This window comes from Oreochromis niloticus, linkage group LG5, assembly GCF_001858045.2.
Source record: "Oreochromis niloticus isolate F11D_XX linkage group LG5, O_niloticus_UMD_NMBU, whole genome shotgun sequence".
In the NCBI taxonomy this organism is placed as follows: domain Eukaryota; kingdom Metazoa; phylum Chordata; class Actinopteri; order Cichliformes; family Cichlidae; genus Oreochromis; species Oreochromis niloticus.
In genome coordinates this window covers 38,304,605-38,328,961 of record NC_031970.2, presented here as the reverse complement: position 1 = coordinate 38,328,961, position 24,357 = coordinate 38,304,605, and the positions used below count along the sequence as shown (strand labels likewise).

General features: G+C 39.6%; 2 protein-coding genes across 9 annotated transcripts; both read left to right on the top strand.

Annotated features, from left to right (window-relative positions):
- The first annotated feature begins 323 nt into the window (after positions 1 to 323).
- Positions 324 to 24,357, top strand: LOC112846996 (uncharacterized). The gene is made up of 2 exons (XM_025907566.1): positions 324 to 386; positions 21,154 to 24,357. Exon 2 carries the CDS (start codon positions 21,292 to 21,294, stop codon positions 22,324 to 22,326), a length of 1,035 nt encoding a protein of 344 aa, XP_025763351.1. The 5' UTR covers positions 324 to 386; positions 21,154 to 21,291; the 3' UTR covers positions 22,327 to 24,357.
- On the top strand, positions 6,797 to 22,292 carry LOC102078467 (piggyBac transposable element-derived protein 4). 8 transcript variants are annotated; one of them, XM_025907558.1, is made up of 5 exons: positions 6,797 to 6,828; positions 9,062 to 12,488; positions 12,662 to 12,806; positions 16,658 to 17,628; positions 17,912 to 22,292. In XM_025907558.1, exons 4-5 carry the CDS (start codon positions 17,519 to 17,521, stop codon positions 19,494 to 19,496), a joined length of 1,695 nt encoding a protein of 564 aa, XP_025763343.1. In that variant the 5' UTR covers positions 6,797 to 6,828; positions 9,062 to 12,488; positions 12,662 to 12,806; positions 16,658 to 17,518; the 3' UTR covers positions 19,497 to 22,292. The 8 variants fall into 8 exon arrangements, with proteins under 8 accessions (XP_025763343.1, XP_025763344.1, XP_025763345.1 ...); XM_025907559.1 differs by lacking the exon at positions 6,797 to 6,828 and adding an exon at positions 7,265 to 7,785; XM_025907560.1 differs by lacking the exon at positions 6,797 to 6,828 and having other exon boundaries at positions 7,265 to 9,396; positions 9,820 to 12,488.

Genomic DNA, 24,357 nt, shown 5'->3' with positions numbered 1-24,357 from the left:
AGCCTACTGCTGATCGAGCTGCTTGGTGTTCGTACAGTCTCATGCAGAGGGCGTGGAGGTGTTGTCCATGGTGGATGTTAGCTTAGACAACATCCTCTCCTCCCCAGTCTGCTCAGTGGATTTTAGCGGACCGCTAAAGCTGGCCCTCCCGACCAGTTTGTTAAGTTTCCCCCTGTCCCTCTCTGCCATTCCACCACTCCAGCAGACCACAACATAAAAGACAGCAGACGGCACCACAGTGTCTTAAAACATCCTTAGAAGACGTACTACCTACATCATAACCAATCAAGTCCTGCCTTTTTTTAAATACAGATTAGGATTTACTATTTACTGAAAGGCTATGCATTAGTTTGCTTCTTTCATTATTGTGTTTCGCCCTGCATAAAATAGACATGTCAGATTTGGATGACTTAATAAGACTGTATTTCAGACTTTCCTTCAGTAACAAAGAAATACTTTCAATTTTAGCACATAGTCATCAGACAATTATAAGTGTTCGAACTCTAAAGAGAATCTGTAAAAGACTTGGGCTTTTTAGAAGGAAGAATCAATCAAACTTGGAGGAAGTGCTAGCCTTTGTCCAACAAGAGATCATGACAAATGGACAGATGCAAGGTTATCGTTGGCTACATCTTCGTGCAATTCAACATGGATTTGTGGTGTCACAAGATACTGTAAGATGCATAATCAAATTGGTAGACCCTCAAGGTGTGGAACTGAGACGAGCTCGACGGTTGAGAAGATGTCAGTACAGCTGCAGAGGGCCAAATGCTCTCTGGCACATGGATGGCTATGACAAGTTGAAACCATATGGTATTGCTATCAGTGGCTGCATAGATGGTTGTGGCCGCTATGTTTTATGGATGGAGGCTTATACCACAAACAATGACCCTAAATTGATTGCAAGTTATTTTCTGCAAACAGTTTCATGCATCAATGGATGTCCAGAGAGGTTACGTGCTGACCGAGGTACAGGAAATGGTTGTGTCGAACAAATGCAGATGTTTTTACGGAGAAACCACACAGACAGTTTTGCAGGTGAGAAAAGTTTCCTTTACGGAAGAAGTACAGCCAACCAACGTATAGAAGGATGGTAGGCTACCCTACGCAAAAAGAGTGCACAATTTTGGATGAACTTATTTCAAAGTTTTTAGGATGATGGCCACTTCACAGGGGATTTTTTGGACAAAAGTCTTATCCAGTTCTGCTTTCTCAATCTTATTCAGGTAAAAGCATGTGCTCATGCTATGTAATGTCTTAGCTGCAAAAATAGAAAATATAAATATGGTTAGAACATTTTTTTCTTTAAATAAAATATGAATTTTATTTCCATTTTAATATGTCTTGATGCATGCTCAATCAGCCAGGTAAGGAATGATTTTTGACAAAACATTTCTCACACTGAAAACAATACATCCACATGAACAGAATCAACTTTTTGGGATTCCATTTTAATACTTTGATGGAATTGTACTCATGTTATCAGTGGAACTAACTGCACCTTTCTCAGCACAGGTGCATTGAGCATTAAATTTTTTTATTGCCACATGGTTTTAATTACTATGGAGTCTGTTACCTAGTGGTCCTTTGGGCACGGTTTCAGAAAGCAATCTTATCATTTGGTAAATTCTCTATTGAAAATATATTGTATAATCATTGCACACTGAGTATAAAGTGTTGGGCTATCTATTCAACAGTAGAATCATGTAGCACCATTCTGTGTCCATGTGCTTTTTAGTGACAGTGCTATTTTGTTTTTGCTGCTTGGTTTTACATTAATTAGAGGTCACTTTCTATGTCTGTTGATTAATGAGTTAATAAGCCTCAACTTTGGCTAAATCTGCTGGTACATGGTCTGTTTCATACACTTATATTGTGCTGTTTTTCATGTAGGATGAACTTGATGAAGTTGTGAACACATGGAACTCGCACAAAATCCGGCCAAGTGGTAGTGCAGCATCGGGTCGACCAGTAGTAATGTACTCATTTCCAGAGCTGCACAGTGCTGAGGACAGACTGAAACCTATTTCTATGGAGGATATCACTTTGTGTATGGAAGAGTGTAGCCCAAAAGGTCAATACCCCTGTGATGAAACAGTCTTTGAACTGTGTTGTCTGCTTATGGTAGAAAATGAATGGGATGCCCCAGGAGATCCACTTGGTGCTGCAGATCTGAATATTAGGTTAAGAGAAGAAATACTGCAAAGTATTTAAGAAACTTCAGTGTGTAAATGTACAAATAAATACAAAATATTTCTCTTTATCTTGATAACGTGATTTGATAGTAGGTGCCATGTCTTACAGGTACCTTTTATGCAGGTATTTCTGCACTGCATTAAATGAAAGACATCTTTTAGGTGTGACCGAACATGACATTTTTCAGGTCATTCTGTCAGAATATTGCTGTTTATTACCGCTGTAATGTAAATTCAGAGTGCTGATAGGAAGTTGGCACCAACTAGTATCATTTTATGTTGATCATAGTAATAAATACAGTTTGGTTGGTATCTTTCCCCCCCAAGTTAGATTTATTTCTACATTCACACTACCAATAAACAGAACTGGTTATATATTGCTTGAAAAAGCTGATTATTGTGATATTATCAATCAGTTATGAAACACATGTTAATCCTTTTAAAAGGCCAAATGTAAACTGCATTTACAAATGTTATATTTTTGATTGAATCATAAGTGTTGTAAACCTGCCTACCAGTCAATTGCAATATAAATTCCTGTGTTTTGTTGCCAGATATGTGCATAGTATATAAAATATAAACTGACCAGCTCCCTGTTCATTGTTTTCTGTATCAACCTTTATTCTTAATATTCATGGCTGGAAACCCAGGCACCAGCATGTGATATGCTAGGTGCCCAGGTTATCTGTGGTATGTTTCAGCAAACCATAGTAGCATTAACATTTCTAGGTCTTGACAACAGAACGTTTCTATAAACGTATCATTGTTAATATTTCAAGTCATTATGCCTTTTGGGGAGCTTTTAGTGCAATTATATTAAAGCAAAGCTATTATAATCATTTACCCATATGAAGATCCATCACCTAATTATTATTTTATTTCACTTCTGTTAGTTGTAAGATATTTTAGCTGGTTTTCATGTAAAATGACCATGAGTCATTGCTATACTGATGCAGTGTGAGGTGTCGTATACAAGGCTCCTTTATGATATGAATCCTAAAATTATAAGAAACATACCAAAAATATTTTGACTTTTATTTGTAGTATCCCTGCCCTGCAACAATGCAACAAAACAGTTCCTGCAAGTGGAACCAAGTTATTGTCCCATTAAGTGCAACATGTTTTACATTTATATTTGTGTATCTTTATGAAATGTTTGAAATTAAAAATAAATGGTATTCTTCCATGTTACTGAGCTCATGTGTGGCAGTCTCTTGAATTCTGGCATGTTCAAATAGATAAGGAGCTTGATGAACATATTCAAAACAACAATACAAATGTACTGTGTACAGTAACATTTTATTGGAAAAAGTTTACAAGAAACCTGTACTGCTAGTTGACGAGAGACAATAGTAATAGTAATCACTCACAGCACCTGAACACACACACACACACACACACACACACACACACACACACACACACACACACACCATTAACTGTGGTGAAGATAAGTTCATTACTTTGTAGTGTCTTTATGCTGTTAGTAGTTAGTACTGGTCTTATACTGGGCATGAAGTCCCCCCCCTATTCAACTTGGATCCACAAGTTTACTCCCAGGTTTCCCAAAACCGCTGGCCAGGTCCTGGATTCAAATAACATCCCACATGATACCATCAGTTGTATGGCTGAAAGTTTTTCCTGACACCCCTGAAATCCTTCCTTCAGCTATCATGCTGAATTATAAAACGGGCACTGCAACAGATATTTTGATGCAACAGGACTAAGGCCACCATCCCTTCAGTCAATCGAGTCAATCAAGCGACAACTGATCCACGCAGCTGGTAAGAATTGGTATTCATGTACAGTCTATATACACTTGATTAATTTAACAAACATTCGTGGCTTTGTGAGGAGATAGCAGTTAGTGAATAGAAAGCAACTTAAGCCAGTGTGATTAAGCAGAGCATGAGAAAGTGAGTCGCTTTAACAAAGTGAGTGACTGAGGTGTGCCAGTTGGATTGTCTTGTGTTTTTGAATTTGAGAGTCTATGGCGCAGTGCAGTAGGCAAGTCATTAGGTTTGTTAGATAAATGAATAGGTGTGAGAGAGGGAAATTCTGGATTTGAAATTCCACAATAGTTATTTTGAGGTGTCAACCAGCAAAGAAAGGTTTATAATCAAGAGAAGAGCTGAGACCTTCAGGATAAAGGAGTACAATGGCTCATTTCAAGTTGAATTTAAGTGTAGTATTCCTTTTTTTTTTATGTGATTCCACCCCCCTTGCCCCCCGCCCATTTACATGCTTAATCTAGATGGAGACCTGTATTATGTATGGAGGAATAAAAAAAAAACAAAAAACAGAATTGAGCACTTGGCAAAACTGTCCTGCTCTGCCAAAAAGGCAAGTCAAATTTGAGAAGAATGTCATGCCAGCCACTGTGGTGGACACTGGATGGGAGAAGATCCACCGCACTATCAAAGCACAGTATTATTGGGCTGGGGTGGATGGTGACAATAGTGGGTGAGTAGAATTCAAAATGATCCTCAAACACTGGCTTCTTAGGGTTGGTTGTGTGTAATACTAACTACCTCCAGCTATGAATCTTGTGCCGACTATTGTAATCTTAATCATTTAATGTTTGCTCAATTAATTAAATTAATGTTGCTCAGTGTCCACAGTGCCAGTGTAAACAGGCACCCCCCCCCCCCCCCCCCAATCAACCCTCTGCATGTTCTCCTTCACTACATCCATAAACCTCCCCTGAGGTCATCCTCTTTTCCTCCTGCCTGGCAGCTCCATATTCAACATCCTTTGTCCAGTATATCCACCATTCCTCTAGCATTGTCTCTACATGCTTGGTTCCCACTGTGAAGCATGGAGGAGGCGTGATGGTGTGGGGGTGCTTCGCTGGTGACACTATTGAGGATTTATTCAAAACTGAAGGCACACTGAACCAGCATTGCTACCACAGCATCCTGCACCAGCATCCCATCCCATCCAGTTTACGTTTAGTTGGACCATCATTTATTTTTCAACAGGACAATGACCCCAAACACACCTCCAGGCTGTGTGAGGGCTATTTGACCAAGAAGAATGATGGAGTGCTGTACCAGATGGCCTGGCCTCCACAGTCACCTGACCTAAACCCAACTGAGATGGTTTGGGATGAGATGGACCGCAGAGTGAAGGCAAACAGGCCAACGAGTGCTCAGCATCTCTGGGAATTTCCTTCAAGACTGTTGGAAAACCATTTCAGATGACCACCTCTACCCCGGTTGCCCATCTCCGCTATCAAGTTAGCGTTTCAAAATATGTAAACGAAACTAGTGGAGCGTGACGTGTTCGAGTAGGAATGCTTTGAATTTCATTGTCTTAACGTGTATACAATCCAAAATGCTTGAAATCATTGTCCGGACAGTTAGCCTGGCATTCCGCTGCTAAAGTGGGCTTCAGAAAGTGTTTTTGGTTTTTTTGGTTTTTTTAAATGGAAGATCAAGGCTGCCATGCAATATTCATTTAGCTATTCAGAGCAAATAAGGTAAATGGTTATACAAAGGCTTACATTTTGTATAGTGTTTTATAACTGTGCCTTGAAACAATCTTGGCTGTGGGATAGTTTAGTGCCAAAATTTCACTATTTATGGAAAGTGATAGGTTTATAGCTTAACCCTATTCGCTGGAACGTTGAAGGCAATGTAATTACACAGCAAGCAAGACACGAGTAGGCAACATTCTTTATGTTTCACGTGCACGGGAGAGAACTGGACAGGCGCCGTTCCTTCGCTTGACCCCAGTTGCTCTCGTCCGCTCCCCCGTAACACTGCTCTTTTATTGTGGTTACATGAATATGCATAGGTTCATTAACATATGACATCTTACATAAGTATGCATGTGAACAAAGAATACCTTGTGTGTGTGTGTGTGTGTGTGTGTGGGGGGGGGTCAAACTGTGACCCCAGGAAGACTCCCCAGAGCCGTCCATCTAAACAAAAGGCACTTAGACTAAAACAGTTTATCCTACCATAAAACAATAAGACAAGGTACGACCTCTCCCATGCTCCTAAAATGTGGGTGTGAAAGTCAGAGAGCTCTGGAATGCACACAAAGCTTGCAGACTATTAAGGATCAAACCTCTACCAATCTACACCCAGTGTTGGGGAGTAACGGAATACATGTACCGCCGTTACGTATTCAGAATACAAAATATGAGTAACTGTATTCCGTTACAGTTACCGTTTAAAAAGGTGGTATTCAGAATACAGTTACTTTGTTGAAATAAATGGATTACACGGCGGTACTTCCCTGTTTCATATTGTCGCGGGTCAGGACTGTTTGGGTTTGTTTGACAGCTACGTTCTGTTGTTCCAGGCGGCAGCGTTACGGTTGCCATGGTTACAGGGTGACGCGCTCTCTCTCTGCGTGTTTCCTGGGTGAGAGAGCGCCTTTTTGTTGTTGTTGTTGTGCTAAGCTAATAGGCAGAATGCTACAGGCATAGTTCTAAAGAATGTAGCTTCATGGGCAGTGTAGTCCGTGCTGCAGCGAGAATGGACTACCATACCCGTTATGTGTCTGTGAGCGAGGGAGGGAGAGAAAGGAAGTCCGAGCTGTCACGGAGCAAAAACGGGAGCTGGAAGCATGTAAATATAATAATAACCACTGCAGCCAAGAAGAGTGCCTGACGAGCCCATTTGTAAGTAAGCTATTAAGACTCAACTGTACACTGTGGTCGTGTTTTCCTCCGGAAAAAATAAGTTCCGTTGGAGCAGCCTTTCAACGCCTCTCTCTGTCTCTGGCAAGCAAAGTTGACCCAGACAACAAAGTAAAGCTATTTTTCGGCTACCAGCCCGACACGGAACCCGAAGTATTAGCCAGAGGTCCCTTTACTACGTTTCGGAGCCGCGGACCTTCAGTAACAGTAATAAATCACAGCAATAGTACATTCACGTAGTTGTAAACAGCACGATAATATATTAAGTAATCCAAAGTATTCAGAATACGTTACTCTCATTGAGTAACGTAACGGAATACGTTACAGAATACATTTTGGGGCATGTATTCAGTATTCTGTAGTGGAATACATTTTAAAAGTAACCTTCCCAACACTGTCTACACCTAATGATAAAACTCTAAGAATATATAAGTAGATACGTATTTCTAAGCATAAATGACAATCACAATACAAATCTAACACAAAGTGTGTTTATATGTTGTCTCTTGGCCACTGTTTTAGTGTTATAATAAGACACCTTGGAGGAAATGATAACATGCTGTCCTAATTGTGTTTTACGTACAGAGAGTTATTAATAAAAGTATGTTAAAAAAGGAAATAATGTCACTCCAACAGTGTACCCACTATGAAAACTGTTGGTGCTGTTGTACTGTATCACATCCACATCATTATTGATTACTTAAATTTCACTAAGTAGTAACCTTGAAATTTGTCTTTGGTATTAGGTCAAGGAAGCCATGCCAGCAAGCCAAACACAGGCGTGTGCCTTGTTATAAAATACTTGAACATTGTTCTACTAAGAACAATGTAGTCTTTAAAATTCCTACATACAATTCAGTAACAATTATTAAAGTCTAATAGGTCAAGATGACAACATTTGCTACAAACTGGAATCTGCATCAAGAATCAACAGTTAAGGTGGGAATGATTCTTAGATCTGATGTGATTGTCTTCAAAAACATGATCCTTTGTTGCACTTACTATGAACAACTGCTGCTAGAACAATACTCATGTCTGTGAGGTCAGCCTCGTGTTCTACATAAAATTCAAATAAGACGTACCATTTTCAAGTACAAAGGCAAGATCAAAGACAACACATGGTTAAAACTCAGCATTTTTAAAATATAAATTATGTAAGCCACATATCAGAAAACAGTAGAAATGACATGAATAGACTGGTTTGTCATCACCAATATAACTGTTTTTATTCTGAATTAGACTATTATGTTTACTATGTCAACAGTAGCACAGATAAAATAGCATGGACGAAGCTGACAGCAGAGGATAAGCAATTTGGAGGTTTTCCACAGTACTATACCAGATTTTCTTCGTATGGTTGTACTTTTTGATTTATCTGCAAACTGTTGTCACGTGGGTTGATACAATAGAATGTTCGTGGAAAGAAAACCAAAAGTCATCTTTGATGTATGGCACAAGTGTGACTGACAAGTTTCCATGCAATAAAAGGTGTCAGTGTACTGTAGTAACACCCATCTCATTTTAGTTCATTTTTCTTTTACAGCCCCAGGTTGGGACGCTGTGTAGAATGTAAATAAAAACAGAATTCAGTGTTTTTCAAATCTCCTAAACTCATATTTTATTCATAGTAGAACATAGAACACATATCAATTGCTTAAACTGAGAAATTTTTCCATTTTAATTAAATTATTAGATCATTTTGAACTTGATGGCAGTAACATGTCTCACAAAAGTTGGGACAGGGCCATGTTTCCCACTGTGTAGTGTTCTTTTCTTTTTACAACACTGTAAACATCTGGGAATTGAGGAGACCAGTTGCTGGACTTTAAGGAGAGGAATGTTTTCCCATTCTTGTCTGATGTAAGATTCTAGCTGCTCAACAGTCCTTGTTTTGCTGAAATAAGCAAGGCCTTCCCTAAAAAGATGTTGTTTGGATGGGCGCATATGTTGCTCCATATCCTGGATCATCTTTCAGCACTGATGATGCGTTTCCATAGGCACTAATGCTCCCCCATACCCTCAAATGTGGGTTTTGAAAATCATTGCATTTTATTTTAACTTGCATTTTACAGTGTCTCAACTTTTTTGAGTTGGAGTTATGTAATAAAGCTGTAAAACTATCTTTATAATTACATTTGATAGTTCACCTTCAAGATGACACTTGAGGTGTCTTTAATGTTTGACTTCTCATGATAATTACTCTCTTTACCTACAGTCAGGTATTCAGGAGGACCAGAGTGATTCCTCAGAGCTGGAGTTATCCATTTGCTCAGACACAGAATACAACGCAAGCTAGAGTTCAGAGTCTAGTGCTGGTGAAACCCACAGTATGCAAAGTAAGAGGCTTAAGATCCCTTAATTTTCTAGCAATACAGAGATGATCAAGACATGAGAAATGTGACTGTTAAAAAGAAATCCAGAACACATGGGAAAAGGAGAAATAATCACAAGAAAAAAAATAAATAAACGTAAAATCAAAGGTGACTGTAAAAACGTGTACAAAAAGCAAGGACAAACGAGTATGGGACAAGAGGCACTGTCTTTACTGTGGTAAGTCTCAAGCAAAAATTTCAAGACATCTGCAGAGGAAGCACATGGAGATGACAGAGTTGGCATATGCCTTTAGCTACCCTCCGAGTTCTAAAGAAAGGAAGGGTCTTTTTGGAACAACTATGCAATAAGGGAGACTGAAAGCACAACAGCAAAGTGCTACAAAAGGGCAGAGGAGAAGTTGTAATATGGAAGCAGCCATCTAATAAAGCACTGGTTGCAGACTATTTACATTGCTGTTACTGCTTTGGAATGTTTAGCAAAAATCTTATGGAAACATCAGTCAACGTGCAAAAGTAAAAAATCATGTGCGGCAGACAGCTCAAAAACCAGACGGGCAAGTGTCCAGAGTTATGCTGCACGCCTGCTTCCATTAAGTTTCATCTGAAAGTTGTCAGACTTTACGTATGTCCCAATTCCTAGGCCGCATCCTTCAAAGAAGAAGGAAAATTCGTGGTCTACAGCCCACGTAGACCACAAAGGCCAGGTCCTTTGAAGGCCGGAAGTGCGAGGCAGTGAAATGGGACGGGCTAGCCTTCAGATCTGCATCACCAGCTGTTCCCGCCCTTACCACTTCTCCCCCTCGGTGAAATGATGGATCCATAAACTCTCACTCTTTTTCTTGTTTTTTACTTAAGTATAATAATCAAAGTAATGTTTTAAAAAATTATTATTATTATTATTATTATTTTTTTTAAAGAAGAACAGCAACATTAATAATAGTGACAAGACCACAGTACTGCAGGATTAACATGAGTGTCCCAGTCCTGGACTGTTTTTTTTTTTTCCACCAGGCTCCTGATTGGCTATCACGGCGTGACTTGAAGCTGGAGTTCAGATTTTTCCAACTCGAGCAGTAGACGCGATAAGCGCGAATGCACAAAATGCACCACACAAACTTGAAAAAGATTCATAGAAGCTGGCAGAGTTCCTGACAAGTCGGACTGTATTGAGTTTATTGAAGCTTTACAAAAAGAACTTGGACAAAGGACATGGAAAGCAGTTAAGTTCCATGTCAAAAACAGAATCACAGCACTCAGGCACCAGAATTATAGAGGTAAAATCAAAGAGTAGTCAAAAACTGCTAATTATACCCTTGACTCCAGAGGGTTAAAAGCACCCCTAAAAGGTCAGTTTTCACTGTAAACTACGTTCCTGAAATATTACAGAAATTGTATTTTCTTTTTCTGAGACAGTGTATTGCAACAAGGCAACCAAGAGTGAAGATTAAACCCAAAGATGCACATTTTTCATTTTTGGGTAGGGACAAGGATGGATTTGAGGTAAAAATTAATCAATTTATTCAAAGGTGAGGTACAAAGATACTTGAAGATTTTTGGTATAGTCATAAGTTTAACCACTGTGGTAGACTAATGCTGACATTTCCTATTTTCTTAAGGTCAAGGAGTGTTTAGTAGGTGGCTACTTTGATAAAGGAGACTTCCTTGTGAAATATCGTGGAGATGTCATAAGCAAGAAGGAACATGGAACACTAACGGTGCGTACACACCGAACGCGATAGAAGCGACCAAAAGGCGCCACATGCTCCTAGCTGGTCGCTTGCACATTCGCACCTCGAAAAGTGTCCAAAGCGAACTGGTCGCGCTTCAAAAGATGCAATTTTCACGTGCGTGAAGTGGAAATGTGGGAGGAAGTAGTGCCAGACGGTATGTTTGCAAGATGGCAGCTGTCGATCTAGCATTTGAAGACAGAGAGTCTCCCTTCTCCATTTACCTGGGTCCATCAGGTCCTCCAGAAGCGTGAGCAGTTTGGTGAGTTTCACCACTTGCTCCAGGAGCTGCGTCTGGGCGACGGCCGCTTTCAGCGGTACCATCTGTCCCTTGCCCAGTTTGAGGAGCTGCTGTCCCGTGTCGGCCTCTACCTGGTGGAGAAGACCGTGGAGCCCAGCCCCATGTCTCTGTAGCTGATGAAGTGTTCCCGCTGCAGCGGGAGCTCATGAGGCCTTTCCCTGGACGCCTCCTCCCATTAGAGAAGAGGATCTTCAGCTATCGCCTCTATGGGGCCTGGCTGGTAGTGGAGTGTGCCTGTCCTCACAGTGAGGTTGTATGGGCGCTCCATGGAGCTCAGTCCTGAAGTTGCGGAGAAGTGTGTAAAGGCGACGTGTGTTCTCCACAATTTTCTGCGCTGTTTGGACCAGAGAGGGGAGCCTGCTGTGGTGGAGCCGCTGCAAGGCCTGGGTCGCGTAGCAGCCAACAACCCCTCCAGACAGGCTATCCTGGTGAGGGAGAAGTTCATGGCCCACTTCTCGGCGGAGGGAGCAGTGTCTTGACAGCCAAAAGAATAGCCTATTTGAAGTCCCAGTGACTTCCCCACAATGGCTCTGAGCCACCCACAAACCTCTAAAGAGCGTTCCTGCCTTTTTAAAATTTTCTTAATAAATGGAGCTTGCCTCCAAAATAAACTAACCTCCTCTCTTTATTTTATATTATACTAATGAAAAAATATACTACTATATAGGAACATAGTGAAGACCAATTATTTAAGAGAATAAATTCTACATGTGTCAAGTTGTGTGCTAATATTTGCTGTGTAGTAGAACTGAGACATTAGTCATTACAAAAATTTATTTGAAATAATATTAAAATTCTCAAACAGAAAAACATTAAACAAATATATAAAATATAACTATTTACAGAGAGACAGGAATAAAAAGGACTGAAGAATGAATTGCTTTGGCTGGACCTGCCCCTTTGAACTAGGTCAGAGCATCATGTCACCAGGCTCCTGATTGGCTATCATGGCGTGACTTGAAGCTGGAGTTCAGATTTTTCCAACTCGAGCAGTAGACGCGATAAGCGCGAATACACAAAATGCACCACACAAACTGCAGCACGTATTTTCGATCGCATCAGTCACGCTAATTGTTCGCGCGAATCAGGCAGAAAAGATTTTTCGCGACGCCAATCTGCTTCTGAAGTTTTCTTCAATCTGCTTCTCCTCCATTGACTTTACATGTAAACCTGAAGCTCTGGTTGCTTCTATCGCATTCGGAGTGTATGCGCCGCAAGATTGTACCGTGATGCCTTGAAGGTCTTGATGTTTGAATTTCGATAAAATGGAAAACAATTATGGTATGTAAATTAGAGTAATTTATGCAAAGCATACTTTTTGCAAATGTTATGACAACCACGTTAAGACAAACTGCTAGTTTGTTGCAAATCCATATAATTAAAAATGTAATCGAATTTATTCTGCCTATTCATGAAGTTTGTCATTTTATGTCTTGCAATTTTTGTTGTTTCAGCACTTATACAGCCAGACAGGATGACTCCTTGGGCAGACTTGTTAATGATGATCATGTGAGCCCAAACAGCAAAATAAAGACCATTACTGTGAATGGACAGCCTCTCTGTTTATTTGCAGTAACAGACATCAAGCCGGCGGAAGAGGTAACGTACAACTATGGAGACTGACTGATCATGGAGAGTAAAAGGTACATATATTTAACTAGACAGACAAAAGACAGTGTTGTTTGGATGTTGATAGTGAGGCTGTTAGACAGTTCTTAAAATGCTGGTTAATGCAGTGGTTCCCAAACTTTTTTCGCTAGGCCCCCCTTTGTTCACCCCCACCCTCCCCGGCACAAACACATCCTCCAACCACACACACACACACACACACGCACGCATTTGTTTTCAAACTCCATTCCAGTTTATTTCACACCTCACCTTTTGTAAACAATTAAACAAATAAAAGTAAACTGCAATAAATTACAGGTAGCAATAAAATAAACTACAACTTTTACGTTACGTCCACACCTACCTACATGAGCATTTTTGAAAATGCAGCTTTTTCTATGCATTTTGGGCTTTTCGTCCACATGTAAATGGCATTTTGGATCATCGAAAACAGATTTTTAAAAACTTGTGCCAGGGTGGAGATTTGAGGACTCAGTTCTTGCGTCTGTGGACAAGGGATACGGAGATTTAGTCATGCAACATTAAAAGTGTGTGCCTTTTTTGACGTCACACTGTGTGCCACCTTATTGTTTACATGAGATGAATTTCTACAGTGGCGGATATAGACAAAATTCTCTTGCTGTTAAATCTTACTCTGCAGTTTTGTTTGTTTTTAAAACCACGCTTACATAGACACACGCAATTACTGTTCCTCCATTTAGAAAAACAGGCCTCACAGTGAATTCCTACATTCAACACAAATGCTTTCACAAACCAAATCCCGACCAAATAATTTTTTTTTAATAAAATTTATGTATGCTGTATGCATTTTGTCCATTCTTAAGTTGTGAGTCTACACTAGCCATATTTCACAGCGCTGTGACTTATGATTATGAATCACTCAGACTAATGTAAAATTTTCAGTCTCTTTTTTTGACCAACTCTGACCAAGAGAGTCAGTGAGACCAAATCCAAAATACCATCTTTAGTTATTAACATTTGAGATGAAGGCACTTGAAGAGTAACACAAAGAAAAACAAACTTTTCAGACAGTGTCCCCCCCCCCTGCAAACGGAAATTGTCCGTTTTCATACCTGTGTACGTAGCCTTGACATAGCCAATAACAGAAAAACAATCTTTATGGTGTAATTATTTTACATGTAGTTGTTTTGCCCCCCCCCCCCATTTAACAATACTCAACATTGCTATCATTACCTTTAAAAATAAATGAATAAAAATGCCTCTGTGCAAAATGGGTTTACAAACAGACAACTGTGGGATACTGTTTGTCCGTGATTTGGACGGGGGAACAGATTGTGCCAGCATCAGCCAGATATTATTTGTATCCCACAGCTCTTTATATAGTAAAGTTACAAACACCTCCAAAATTTCAGGAGCAGTTAGTCTTTATACGTTTTTGTGAAGAATGTGGGATACTGTTTGTCCGTGATTTGGAAAGCCCAGAGCGTGCTCCCGTTGCAGGGGAAATGAATTATGTTGGGGATACCTACCTTGGCACCACCATTGTGCAGGTGAAGGCAAAGGCAAGATATGCTTCGTCATTAGGCTCTTGAGTATCCTGGCTACACACAAACAGCCAAGCATTGATGCAATGAGGAACAGACTTTTTAGCATGTCCAGTGTTTGTCATCTTAACTTCACTGTCTGCACATATCATGCAAAACTAAAAATACATTAAAATTTAAAAAAAAAAAAAAAAAAAAAAAAAAAAAAAGGGGGGGGGGGGACAAAGTTTGACCAGTATCTGATCCATAACATATGAGCAGCACACCGATACAAAGACTGACAGTAACAGAGTAATAGTAATTTTTCCAACCTTACAGTATCCCCTCATTCATTTTATGAACGTTTTCCCTGTAGGCAAACCTCCCAAGTGATTCTTTCACTTGTTGCTTCCTCCCACCAACAGCGACAGCAGTCTGTAATTCTTAAAAGGCCAGAGTAGCCTGGAAAACATCAAGAGATCTTCTTTAGCCGACAACAAGATGATGCAATTAGTATCAGCTAGCCTAATTAATGTCAAATCTCTGAGAAGTTAGACCCAGAGGAAACCAGACAAGCCTATTACTGCTGCTCTGTCGACCAGCACACAAACTGTTTGAGCCTTCTGATGGAAGCTGCAGGTAGCAGATATTTTCCTGTGGTACCAAAATTATAAATAAAAACCCATTATCACAGTTTATACAAGTGGCAGTTGTAAGAAACAAGTCACTATACAGTCAATGTTCCATAAACGTTATGTTCAATAATATTTAAATTTACTCTTTAGACCCACCCTAACAGTCTTTGCTGTAACGTGGCATAATATCCTTGTTATGTCATCACATCTATCACTTTAAGCAATCATGTTATGAATGTTACGTTTGATGAGATTACATTGTGTGGGGTAGGGTAGGATGATCAGGGTCAGTGCCATTCCTGGCTTTTTGTATTAAAGCTAAAATGCACTCCGTTTCAGAGCAGGAGGTATAACTGAATAAAATTGAAAATATTCAGATTCAGAGCATTGGAAGACTCAGGAGGGGGACAAACAAACAAACAAACAAACAAACACTTTGGTCAGCCCTTTGCCTGACCCATAAAAACAAATTTTCCTACAGAGGTGAGCTGTGCAGCAGCAGCAGCTTAGTGCCGAGGCTGCTGTCTGTGACATACTGCCAAAATCACGTGCACGGGTTGTTGGCTTTGCATAAAGGTGTATCTGCTGTGCAAAAAGATTAACCTTAATGTGACCATCATAGCATATCACATGCATATGTTTGCTCTATTTATTTAAAAATTATTTTGACAAAATTTTGTGCTGTTGAAATTTGACCTTCATGTTTAAGTTATGGCACAACTGGCCAAATAGCTCCAAGTAGATTTAAATCTAGTCATGAGGAATGAGGACCTAGAATTAAAAGAAAATTAAAACTTAAAAACCCCTTTTTTCCTATTTGTTCTGTATTTGTTTATACATTCCTCAAAATGTGATTGAAGTGCAGACTTTAAGCTGTAATTTAAGGGGATTAGCAAAAGGCTCAAAAGTCACAGGATAATAGAGCATAATTTGACATATAATTTCTTTAGGGATTAATAAAGTGTTCTGGTTGTGAGGATTGGTTTAAATTCTTTGCAGTCAATGGGGCTAAATTACAAACACATATTTCATGCACTAATTGATAATGCATGAATATTTTCCTACAAATTTATAAGTGCCTATGAACATGTGTACGAAGAAAATAAGAATTTTAATTATTAAGCTGTCCATCACCAAAAATAATGAAGTTAGTATTACACAAAGTCAAATTCTCAGAATTGTAATTAAATTATCAAAAATTAAACTGCATGAAGGGAAAAAAAACTAAACATATGAACAAACTAAATTAAAATTTGTGGGTTCTAACGTTTAAACATCCATTATTATATCCATTATCTTACCTTATAATTATTTAGAACTGACTTTTACCCTTGTTGGATATCATTACATAATGTCTTGTTTCTTGGCACTTCCCACAGATGTGAATGAGAATATGTCCCCACTGCAGCCAGTTTCTGAGCTTGGATCAACAGATCAGCTGCTCCTTGTCCTCTACCTGTACAGTGTGCCTGTCTTTTTCTTTCCAAACAGTTTGTCATGGGATAACAAGGAAACAGGCCTCACCTTACATTAAAACTGCTTGTCAGCAAATTGCTTTTGTACGGAAGAGGATTAGGGCCACTGGAAAGAAAAAAAAAAAGAATTCTGACTTTTTTCGCAGAATTCTGACTTTAATCTCAGAATTCTGACTTTTTTTCTCAGAATTCTGAGATTAAAGTCAGAATTCTGACTTTAATCTCAGAATTTTGAGGTGGGCACCTGCAGGCATCCAGCTTCAGTGATAGGGATGTGTCCAGGTGTGCAGGTGGAGACCTAATTCACTAAACATGGTGGATATAAGTGATTTTTTGCGTGGCCGAGGGGTCCCCGAAGATGCTATTTTATTAATGGAAGAGCAGAAGGTGAGTAAAAAAAGAGAGATACTTTGGTGTCTCTTATTTTTACAGGAAAACAGTTACGGTACAGTTACGGTTAGCTGTTAGCATGCTTGTTAGCTTATAATGTTATATAGGAATGAACGTGTTTCACGATGTTACAGTATACTAGGTGAATTGACGTTTTAACTGTTGTTGATCGCAGGATCATCCCAGATGGGTTCGTTGCATTTTATTTTATTGTTCTACTATTTCATAGTTTTTCAAGGCAGTTAATCCTTTAACTACCACGGGCCCGCCGACGGGCCCAGTTTACAGGCACTGTTTAAATGATGCTAACTCCGTCATCGTTTATGCTAGAGCGAAAATGTGAACAGTTTTGAAAAGAAAAAAAGCAGGGCTTTATGTGGATATGTGGTGCTTTACGCTAGCATGAAGCATACACAAGCTAATCCTGTTTGAACACGGAAGGAAAACTCAGCCTCCAATTTTACCAAGTGCGCATTACGCACCGCAACTCTTCAAGCTTTTGAGCGAGTGAAAGCTGAGAAGACGAGCTTTACGAGACTTTACGAGACTTTAGGGGATTTTACGAGACTTTACAGTTCAAAAGACTGTCCAATCACAGACAAGTATTGGTGACGCACGGAGCAGAGAGACCGTTGCGCACCTAAAGGATCGGAATTTTGGAAAATCTTACAGTGAACAGAGAAAGAAGAGAGAAAAAAATGTCAAGAAAAAGTGAAAGACAGAGAAAGCGACCCAGAAGGTTTATAGAGGAGGAAAAGGACCTGGATGAGGAACCAAGCTCGTCTGGAGTAGCTCCATCTAAACAAAAGTAAGTGATGCATTTTGCAAACCAAAGAAAATTGAGATTTACTTACCTGGATGATTGAGAATGCATCAAGATAAGAAAATAACAATTTTGCTAAACCCAAGTTTCTGCTTTGTGTGATTTTTTTCTACTTACTCAGTATACATACCTCCATTATTATTATGCTATTTTATAATTCTTTTAGTTTTTTGTCTCTATGTATGCAAGGTTTTTATCATCATTCCTATTTTTATCTGACTTACCTTTAGTTACCTTTATTCACAGCTAATGCATGTTTATCTTTTAGGCAAGTTTCTGCTGTACAGACCTCTGTAATGGAGAAGAGTTTCAGCCAGGGTCAGACTTGTCGACAGCTGGATCAAACTTCTGGGAATCTTATTCGCTGGAAAACTACTGAAGACCCTGATGTGGTTCCCCAGCAACCAAGGTTTATCCCCAAAAGAACCCCTGGTGTACAGCCACCTCTACATTGTGGAAATCCATCAGCTGGTGAAATATTTTCACATTTTTTTGATGCTGATGTCCTCAAAATGCTGTGTACAAACACCAACAAAAATGCAGCAAGAAATCTACAGAGAGGGAGGAGGTTTGAATGGGAGGAGCTAACACCAGTAGATATACAGAAATATCTTGGACTGCTACTCTACATGGCTATTTTGCGCCTCCCAAAGATTTCAGACTTTTGGAGGACAAAAACAATTTTTCAAACTCCATTTCCTGCCTCTATTATGTCCAGGAATCAGTTTTATGCCATATCAGCTAATATTCACATGAGTGATCCAGATGAAGATGTCGAAAATGACAAGAAAAAAGGCAGTGAGTCTTATGACTGTCTCCATCGGGTCAGGCCTTTTCTTGAAATGATGAGGATCCGAACCATGTCCCTGTATCATCCGAGCCAGAATATTTCTGTGGATGAGAGGATGGTTGCTACAAAGGCCAGGTTGGGAATCAAACAATATATGAGAGACAAACCAACTAAGTGGGGGCTCAAGTTTTTTGTGCTAGCTGATGTAAATGGGTACACCATAGACTTCAAGCTATACACAGGAAAATCCAATGTGGCTTCTGGAAATGGGCTCTCCTTTGATGTGGTCACATCTCTAATCAACAAGGACTACCTTGGCTCTGGCTACATCATATACTGTGACAATTTCTACACAAGCCCCCTCCTCTTCCATCACTTGGGCCAGCAGGGATTTGGGGCTTGTGGCACCTACAAGCAAGGGAGAGCAGGTGTTCCATCCACCCAAGAAAATGCCCTAACTAAAAAATCACCGAGAGGGTCTATAAGGTGGATTAGAGATGGTGACTTATTATTTGTGAAGTGGATGGACACCAGAGAAGTGTCAATCTTGAGCAACATCCACACTGTCTACACCGGTGACACAGTGTTACGATGGCAGAAAGGGGAAGATGGTGAGCGTCGAAGGGTCCCTGTCCCTAGGCCCGCAGCAGTGGCTGACTACAACCGCTACATGGGAGGAGTGGACACGTCGGACCAGATGCTGGGGACGGACTCAGTCCATCGTAAAACCCGGAGGTGGCACATTACGGTTTTCCAGCATTTCCTGGACATTGCTGTGACCAACAGCTACATAATTCATAAAGAATTATGTGCCACACAGCAGCAGAAGCACCAAAGTCGCCAGGAGTTCCAGGAAGCCTTATGTGCTCATCTTCTTGGTGTTTCTCTGAATCCTGAATGTCCACCAGCACCCAGCACCAACCATTTTCCTGTCCCCACAAGCAGCATGGAAGGACAGTCCAAGGAAAGCATGGCCACCCAGGGAAGGCGAAAGTGCACTCTGTGCAAAAGAAAAACTCCCTGGCAGTGTGAGCAGTGTGGGTCTCTGTCTCCAGGTGGATAGGAACTGCTTCAGAGTCTTTCACACAGGCCCAAAAACGCCTGGACATTTGTAAGATAAAAAGGCCAAAAAATGAAAAACTGAAAGAGCAGGGCTAAAAAACTTTATTGTATATATTTATTATAGTTCAAATTGCAAGTTGATGTTGTGTTATATATTGTTCATGTTGAATATCAGTTTCCACTTAATTATAAATCTCAAAAAACAAAGTTCGTTTTTGGGGTTTTTTTCCCTTTAAACTGTTATTCCATTGTCATAACAATAAAATAATGTAAAATGTCTGCCAGGTATTGAAAGCTGAGGTTATTCTGAAAAAAGGGGCAAAAGCATTCACTTATAGTATGATTTCTGGCCCTTTTACAGCCAAAAATTCCAAATAAGTCCAGGCGGCCTAAATGATGCTTGGTCAATAATTAAGCGGAGCTGTGTTACAGATGCTAGCCGCCTGCCAATAACACTGATATATTTGATATTGGCAGTAAGTTACACTTAGTACAGCGGAGGAGAGAAACTGTAATGAATGTTTATGCGGATATTTCACTCAGAAAAATGGGTGGCGTTCATACACAGCCACCGACACAGCCCCGGTTGTTGTTCTGACGGTGGCCGACTGACGATCCCCTCACAACATGTTAGCTAACACAAACTAATGTTGTGCATGTAACTGTGTATACGTTAGTGGTACAGCGTCGGAAGAAATGAGCAAACTGTTAACTGTTTATAATGTCAGAATGACGTCATCGTTCTCCTGCACTGTGTAATGTATGTCAGCTCAAGAAGGAAATCATATCTTATACTCTGAGCTGCCCAGTGCACTTAACGCCTGCGTGTGGAAATGGTAGGCTGCACTACAGTTCACTACCGGTAAAAAATAAACTTAATACAGTATTTGGGTTTTTTTTTTTATAGAACAATAAAATAAAAAGTGCTGGCTGAGGAGCGCTGCCGCGTTGAACTTTGACCTCGGAGTGACGTGGTCGTTTGTTTGAACAACCAGTCGTTTGTTTGAACAACCAATAGAAGTGCAGAGAGTCGCAAATCAGGCATATTGGTCGCATAAACACAAAAATAAATAAATAAATAACGAAATAATCCCGATGTTGTGCCAAAGTGTGATTTGCAATGTTACTTTGTGTTCTATGTGTAATACCTTTGCTTAAATGACTAGATGGACTGTGTATTTATGACACTGTGTTATAGTCCTACATACATGAGTAACATTCATATGTACAGATAAAAATGTACAGAGATATGTACACAAGCGTGTACACAAAAGTCTACTGCTGATCGAGCTGCTCAGTGTTCGTACAGTCTCATGCAGAGGGCGTGGAGGTGTTGTCCATGGTGGATGTTAGCTTAGACAACATCCTCTCCTCCCCAGTCTGCTCAGTGGATTTTAGCGGACCGCTAAAGCTGGCCCTCCCGACCAGTTTGTTAAGTTTCCCCCTGTCCCTCTCTGCCATTCCACCACTCCAGCAGACCACAACATAAAAGACAGCAGACGGCACCACAGTGTCGTAGAACATCCTTAGAAGACGTACTACCTACATCATAACCAATCAAGTCCTGCCTTTTTTTAAATACAGATTAGGATTTACTATTTACTGAAAGGCTATGCATTAGTTTGCTTCTTTCATTATTGTGTTTTGCCCTGCATAAAATAGATAGCTTTCCTGATAACTACAGTCAGTACTCTCCTGCTGCCATTAGCGGTGACCTAAGAGGCTTAACCATAATATTGCTTTGCAGTGTAAATGTTTCTTCTTCTGTGCAGATTGACTGTGATGTCATAGCACTGATGGACGACGCAACTTTGGCAAACTACATTCCCTTGTATGGAGACCGAATTGCCCTCTTCAATTTCTGCAAAAGCAAGCAACCACTGTCAAAAAGAAAACTAGGACTTCTGCAAAAACTTCGTGAGAAAATGAAAACCAGAAAAGAAAGTCCAAAGGAGAGCACTTCACATACAGATGCAGGAATAAGACAGACAAAGAAGCAAAAAGCAACACAAAATGTTGAGATAGGATGGATACATAGTGATGGAAAAATAGCCAAACAGGTGAGAGCGAAGCAGGGAGGTGGCACTAGAAAAATTCAAATGGCCACTGATGCTGGATTAAAAGATATTCTTCAAGAAGGAAAGAAACTTTTTTTTCCTGATGGCATATCTCCTAAGGGATGTGAAACAGATTTTGAGTTTGAGGTTTGGGACTTTAAACAGAACCACGTTACTGATGATACCTGCCAGTCTATTGGCAATATGTATGAGGCAGCGAGACTCACAATGTTACGCTTCTACATTGCAACAAAACCAAAAGATCCTGAAGAAGATGCCAGCGAGACATCAGAAGTGGTGTTTGTCTCAGAAAGCAGTGGCAGTGATATTAATCCATTGCAAGTGGGGGAAGTCAGGGGTAATTTTGATGAAGTCATCACTGGTTCAGAAATTTCAGATGATCCAGAAATAACTTTTGGTCCAATTTTTGATGCTGAAGAAGATACAGAAGACACATTAGTCTATGAGGGTTTTCTTGTACCCCTCAGTCCACCTAATTCAGAGAACGTAATAACAATCACCATACGTCATACTGACACTTTACATGACATGATTACTGCTTTCTCTGATGCAGAGATTTTGAGAAAAACACTGAATGTGAAGCGCATACTTCCAGACAACACAGAAGAACCAGGCACTGGATCAGGAATACTAAGAGATGTACTCACATGCTTCTGGCATGAATTTTATGAGCGATGCACCCTAGGTGCAACAGTTAAAGTGCCATTCATTCGCCATGATTTTCCTGCTGAAAAATGGAAGGCAGTTGGGTGAATACTCTTGAAAGGTTACCAAGAATGTCAGTATTTTCCAAATAAACTTGCAATCCCTTTTCTGGAGCAAGTGCTTTTCAATGGTGTTTACAGTGATCTTAAAGCACACTTTCTACAGTTTGTCAGCAGCCAAGAATGTGATGTTTTGATGGAAGCAGTAAAAAATTTCTCTGCAGTTGACTTGGATGATCTTGTGGAAGTTCTTGACAGCTATGGCTGTAGAAAAAGAATCACTGCTGAGACTCTTCCTACAATCCTTGATGAAATAGCACACAAAGAGCTTGTCCAAAAACCAATGTTTGTTATTGACTGCTGGAGGGAGATCATCAACCCCCATATCTCCCTCAGTCCGGAGGCACTGACCAAGTTATTCTCTGAACTGCAACCAACGTCAAAAAAAGTGTGCCAGCTCCTGAAATTTGCTGTGGATTTGACTCCACAACAAAAAGAAGTGAAAAATCATCTCAAAAGATTCATCAGAGAGTTGGATAACATTAAACTTCAGAAATTTACGCATTTCTGCACCGGATCTGACCTTATAGTAACAAACAGTATTTATGTGGAATTTCAAGATATGACAGAATTTACAAGAAGACCAGTCGGACACACGTGTGGGAATGTTCTGCAGCTAGCTAACAGCTATGAAAACTTCCCAGATTTCTGTTCTGAATTTAATGCAGTTCTTGAAAGTAATGTCTGGGTGATGGACATTGTTTAGACTCTCACAGCAATGCGCTACATTTGAACTGCTCATTCACACTAGAGCATAACTGTAAAGAGATGTTAGGAATATGTATTTTTATGTATTTTGAACTTATACAGTATACTTTTTATAATTAGAGAGAAGTTTCCCATCTCTGTTAGAAGTCCAGTTTTGGCTAATATTTCAGTTTCTTTTATCATTTTGAGTTTTACATGATACAGTCACAAAACAAAATGAACAGGTACACTGTTTACTACCATATCCAGAGCTGTCTTCACCAAATCCAAGCTTTCCAGCTGTAATACAGAAACCTTCAGCAAAAGCATGAAGAAAGAATACTAAAGATCTATAAACTATAATTAAACTGCTCTTAAACTTTCTTTAATGCACCATGTGTGGTGTGAGAATTCAGCACAGTCAAATACTTTTTTAAGTAATTAGTAGTAAGACTAATTCATTCAGATGGTATTTTCTTATTAGGTCAGGGCTAAAACTGAACATAGTTATAATGTAAAAGTAATGCTGTTATTTCGTCTTGATGCATTCTCAATCATCCAGGAAAGTAAATCTCCAAAAGTTGAATCTGTTCATCTGGACGTAGCGTTTTGTGGGAGAAATGCTGTTATTCAACACTGTATTGTAAAAGGAATACGTACAATTTTATACTTTTGCATTTGTCATGTCTGAAAATATTTTGTTTTACAGTATATGCAATTTTTAGTTCAGGTAGGTTAAGGTATCAAAGTTTGGCATTTGTTGTTGATTACAAAGGTTCTATTTAAAGTTGGTGAAAATATTTTTTAAAATTCCAGTATTTTCTTATTGTCATATTGTTTCTAAGCATACCTGTTATTCATCCATCAAATTGATTCAAGCTGCTTAAAGGATTCAGTCTGTTTTGAAGACGGTTATTGATTACTAAGATCATAAATAAACACTACAGTTCAGTGCAGTGGTCAAGTGCTGTGATTATTCAGGCATCCTTTTGTAATGCCAAATTGTCATGTTCTCAGATATAGTATTAATCTTAACACCTGAAAAAATGTCTTTTTACTGCCAGAAATTATGCATTTTTATTTGTATGCATGTATGTTCTCAACCATTCATACTTGTTTTTATGTGATACCACAATAGCCAGTGTTCATGATCTTTACAGTAAGTCACTGATGTATACAGACTGTATGAGATCTATAAGTTTTAAAAGTTGAGTCATTCTTGTTACAGGGCAGCTTATACGGTTTTGAGTTTTAGCCATGTTATTGGCATTGGCAAGATGGTTCATTTGTGCTGCCAGATGCTCGTGGAGTGCAGTCAGCTTCTTCAGCCAGT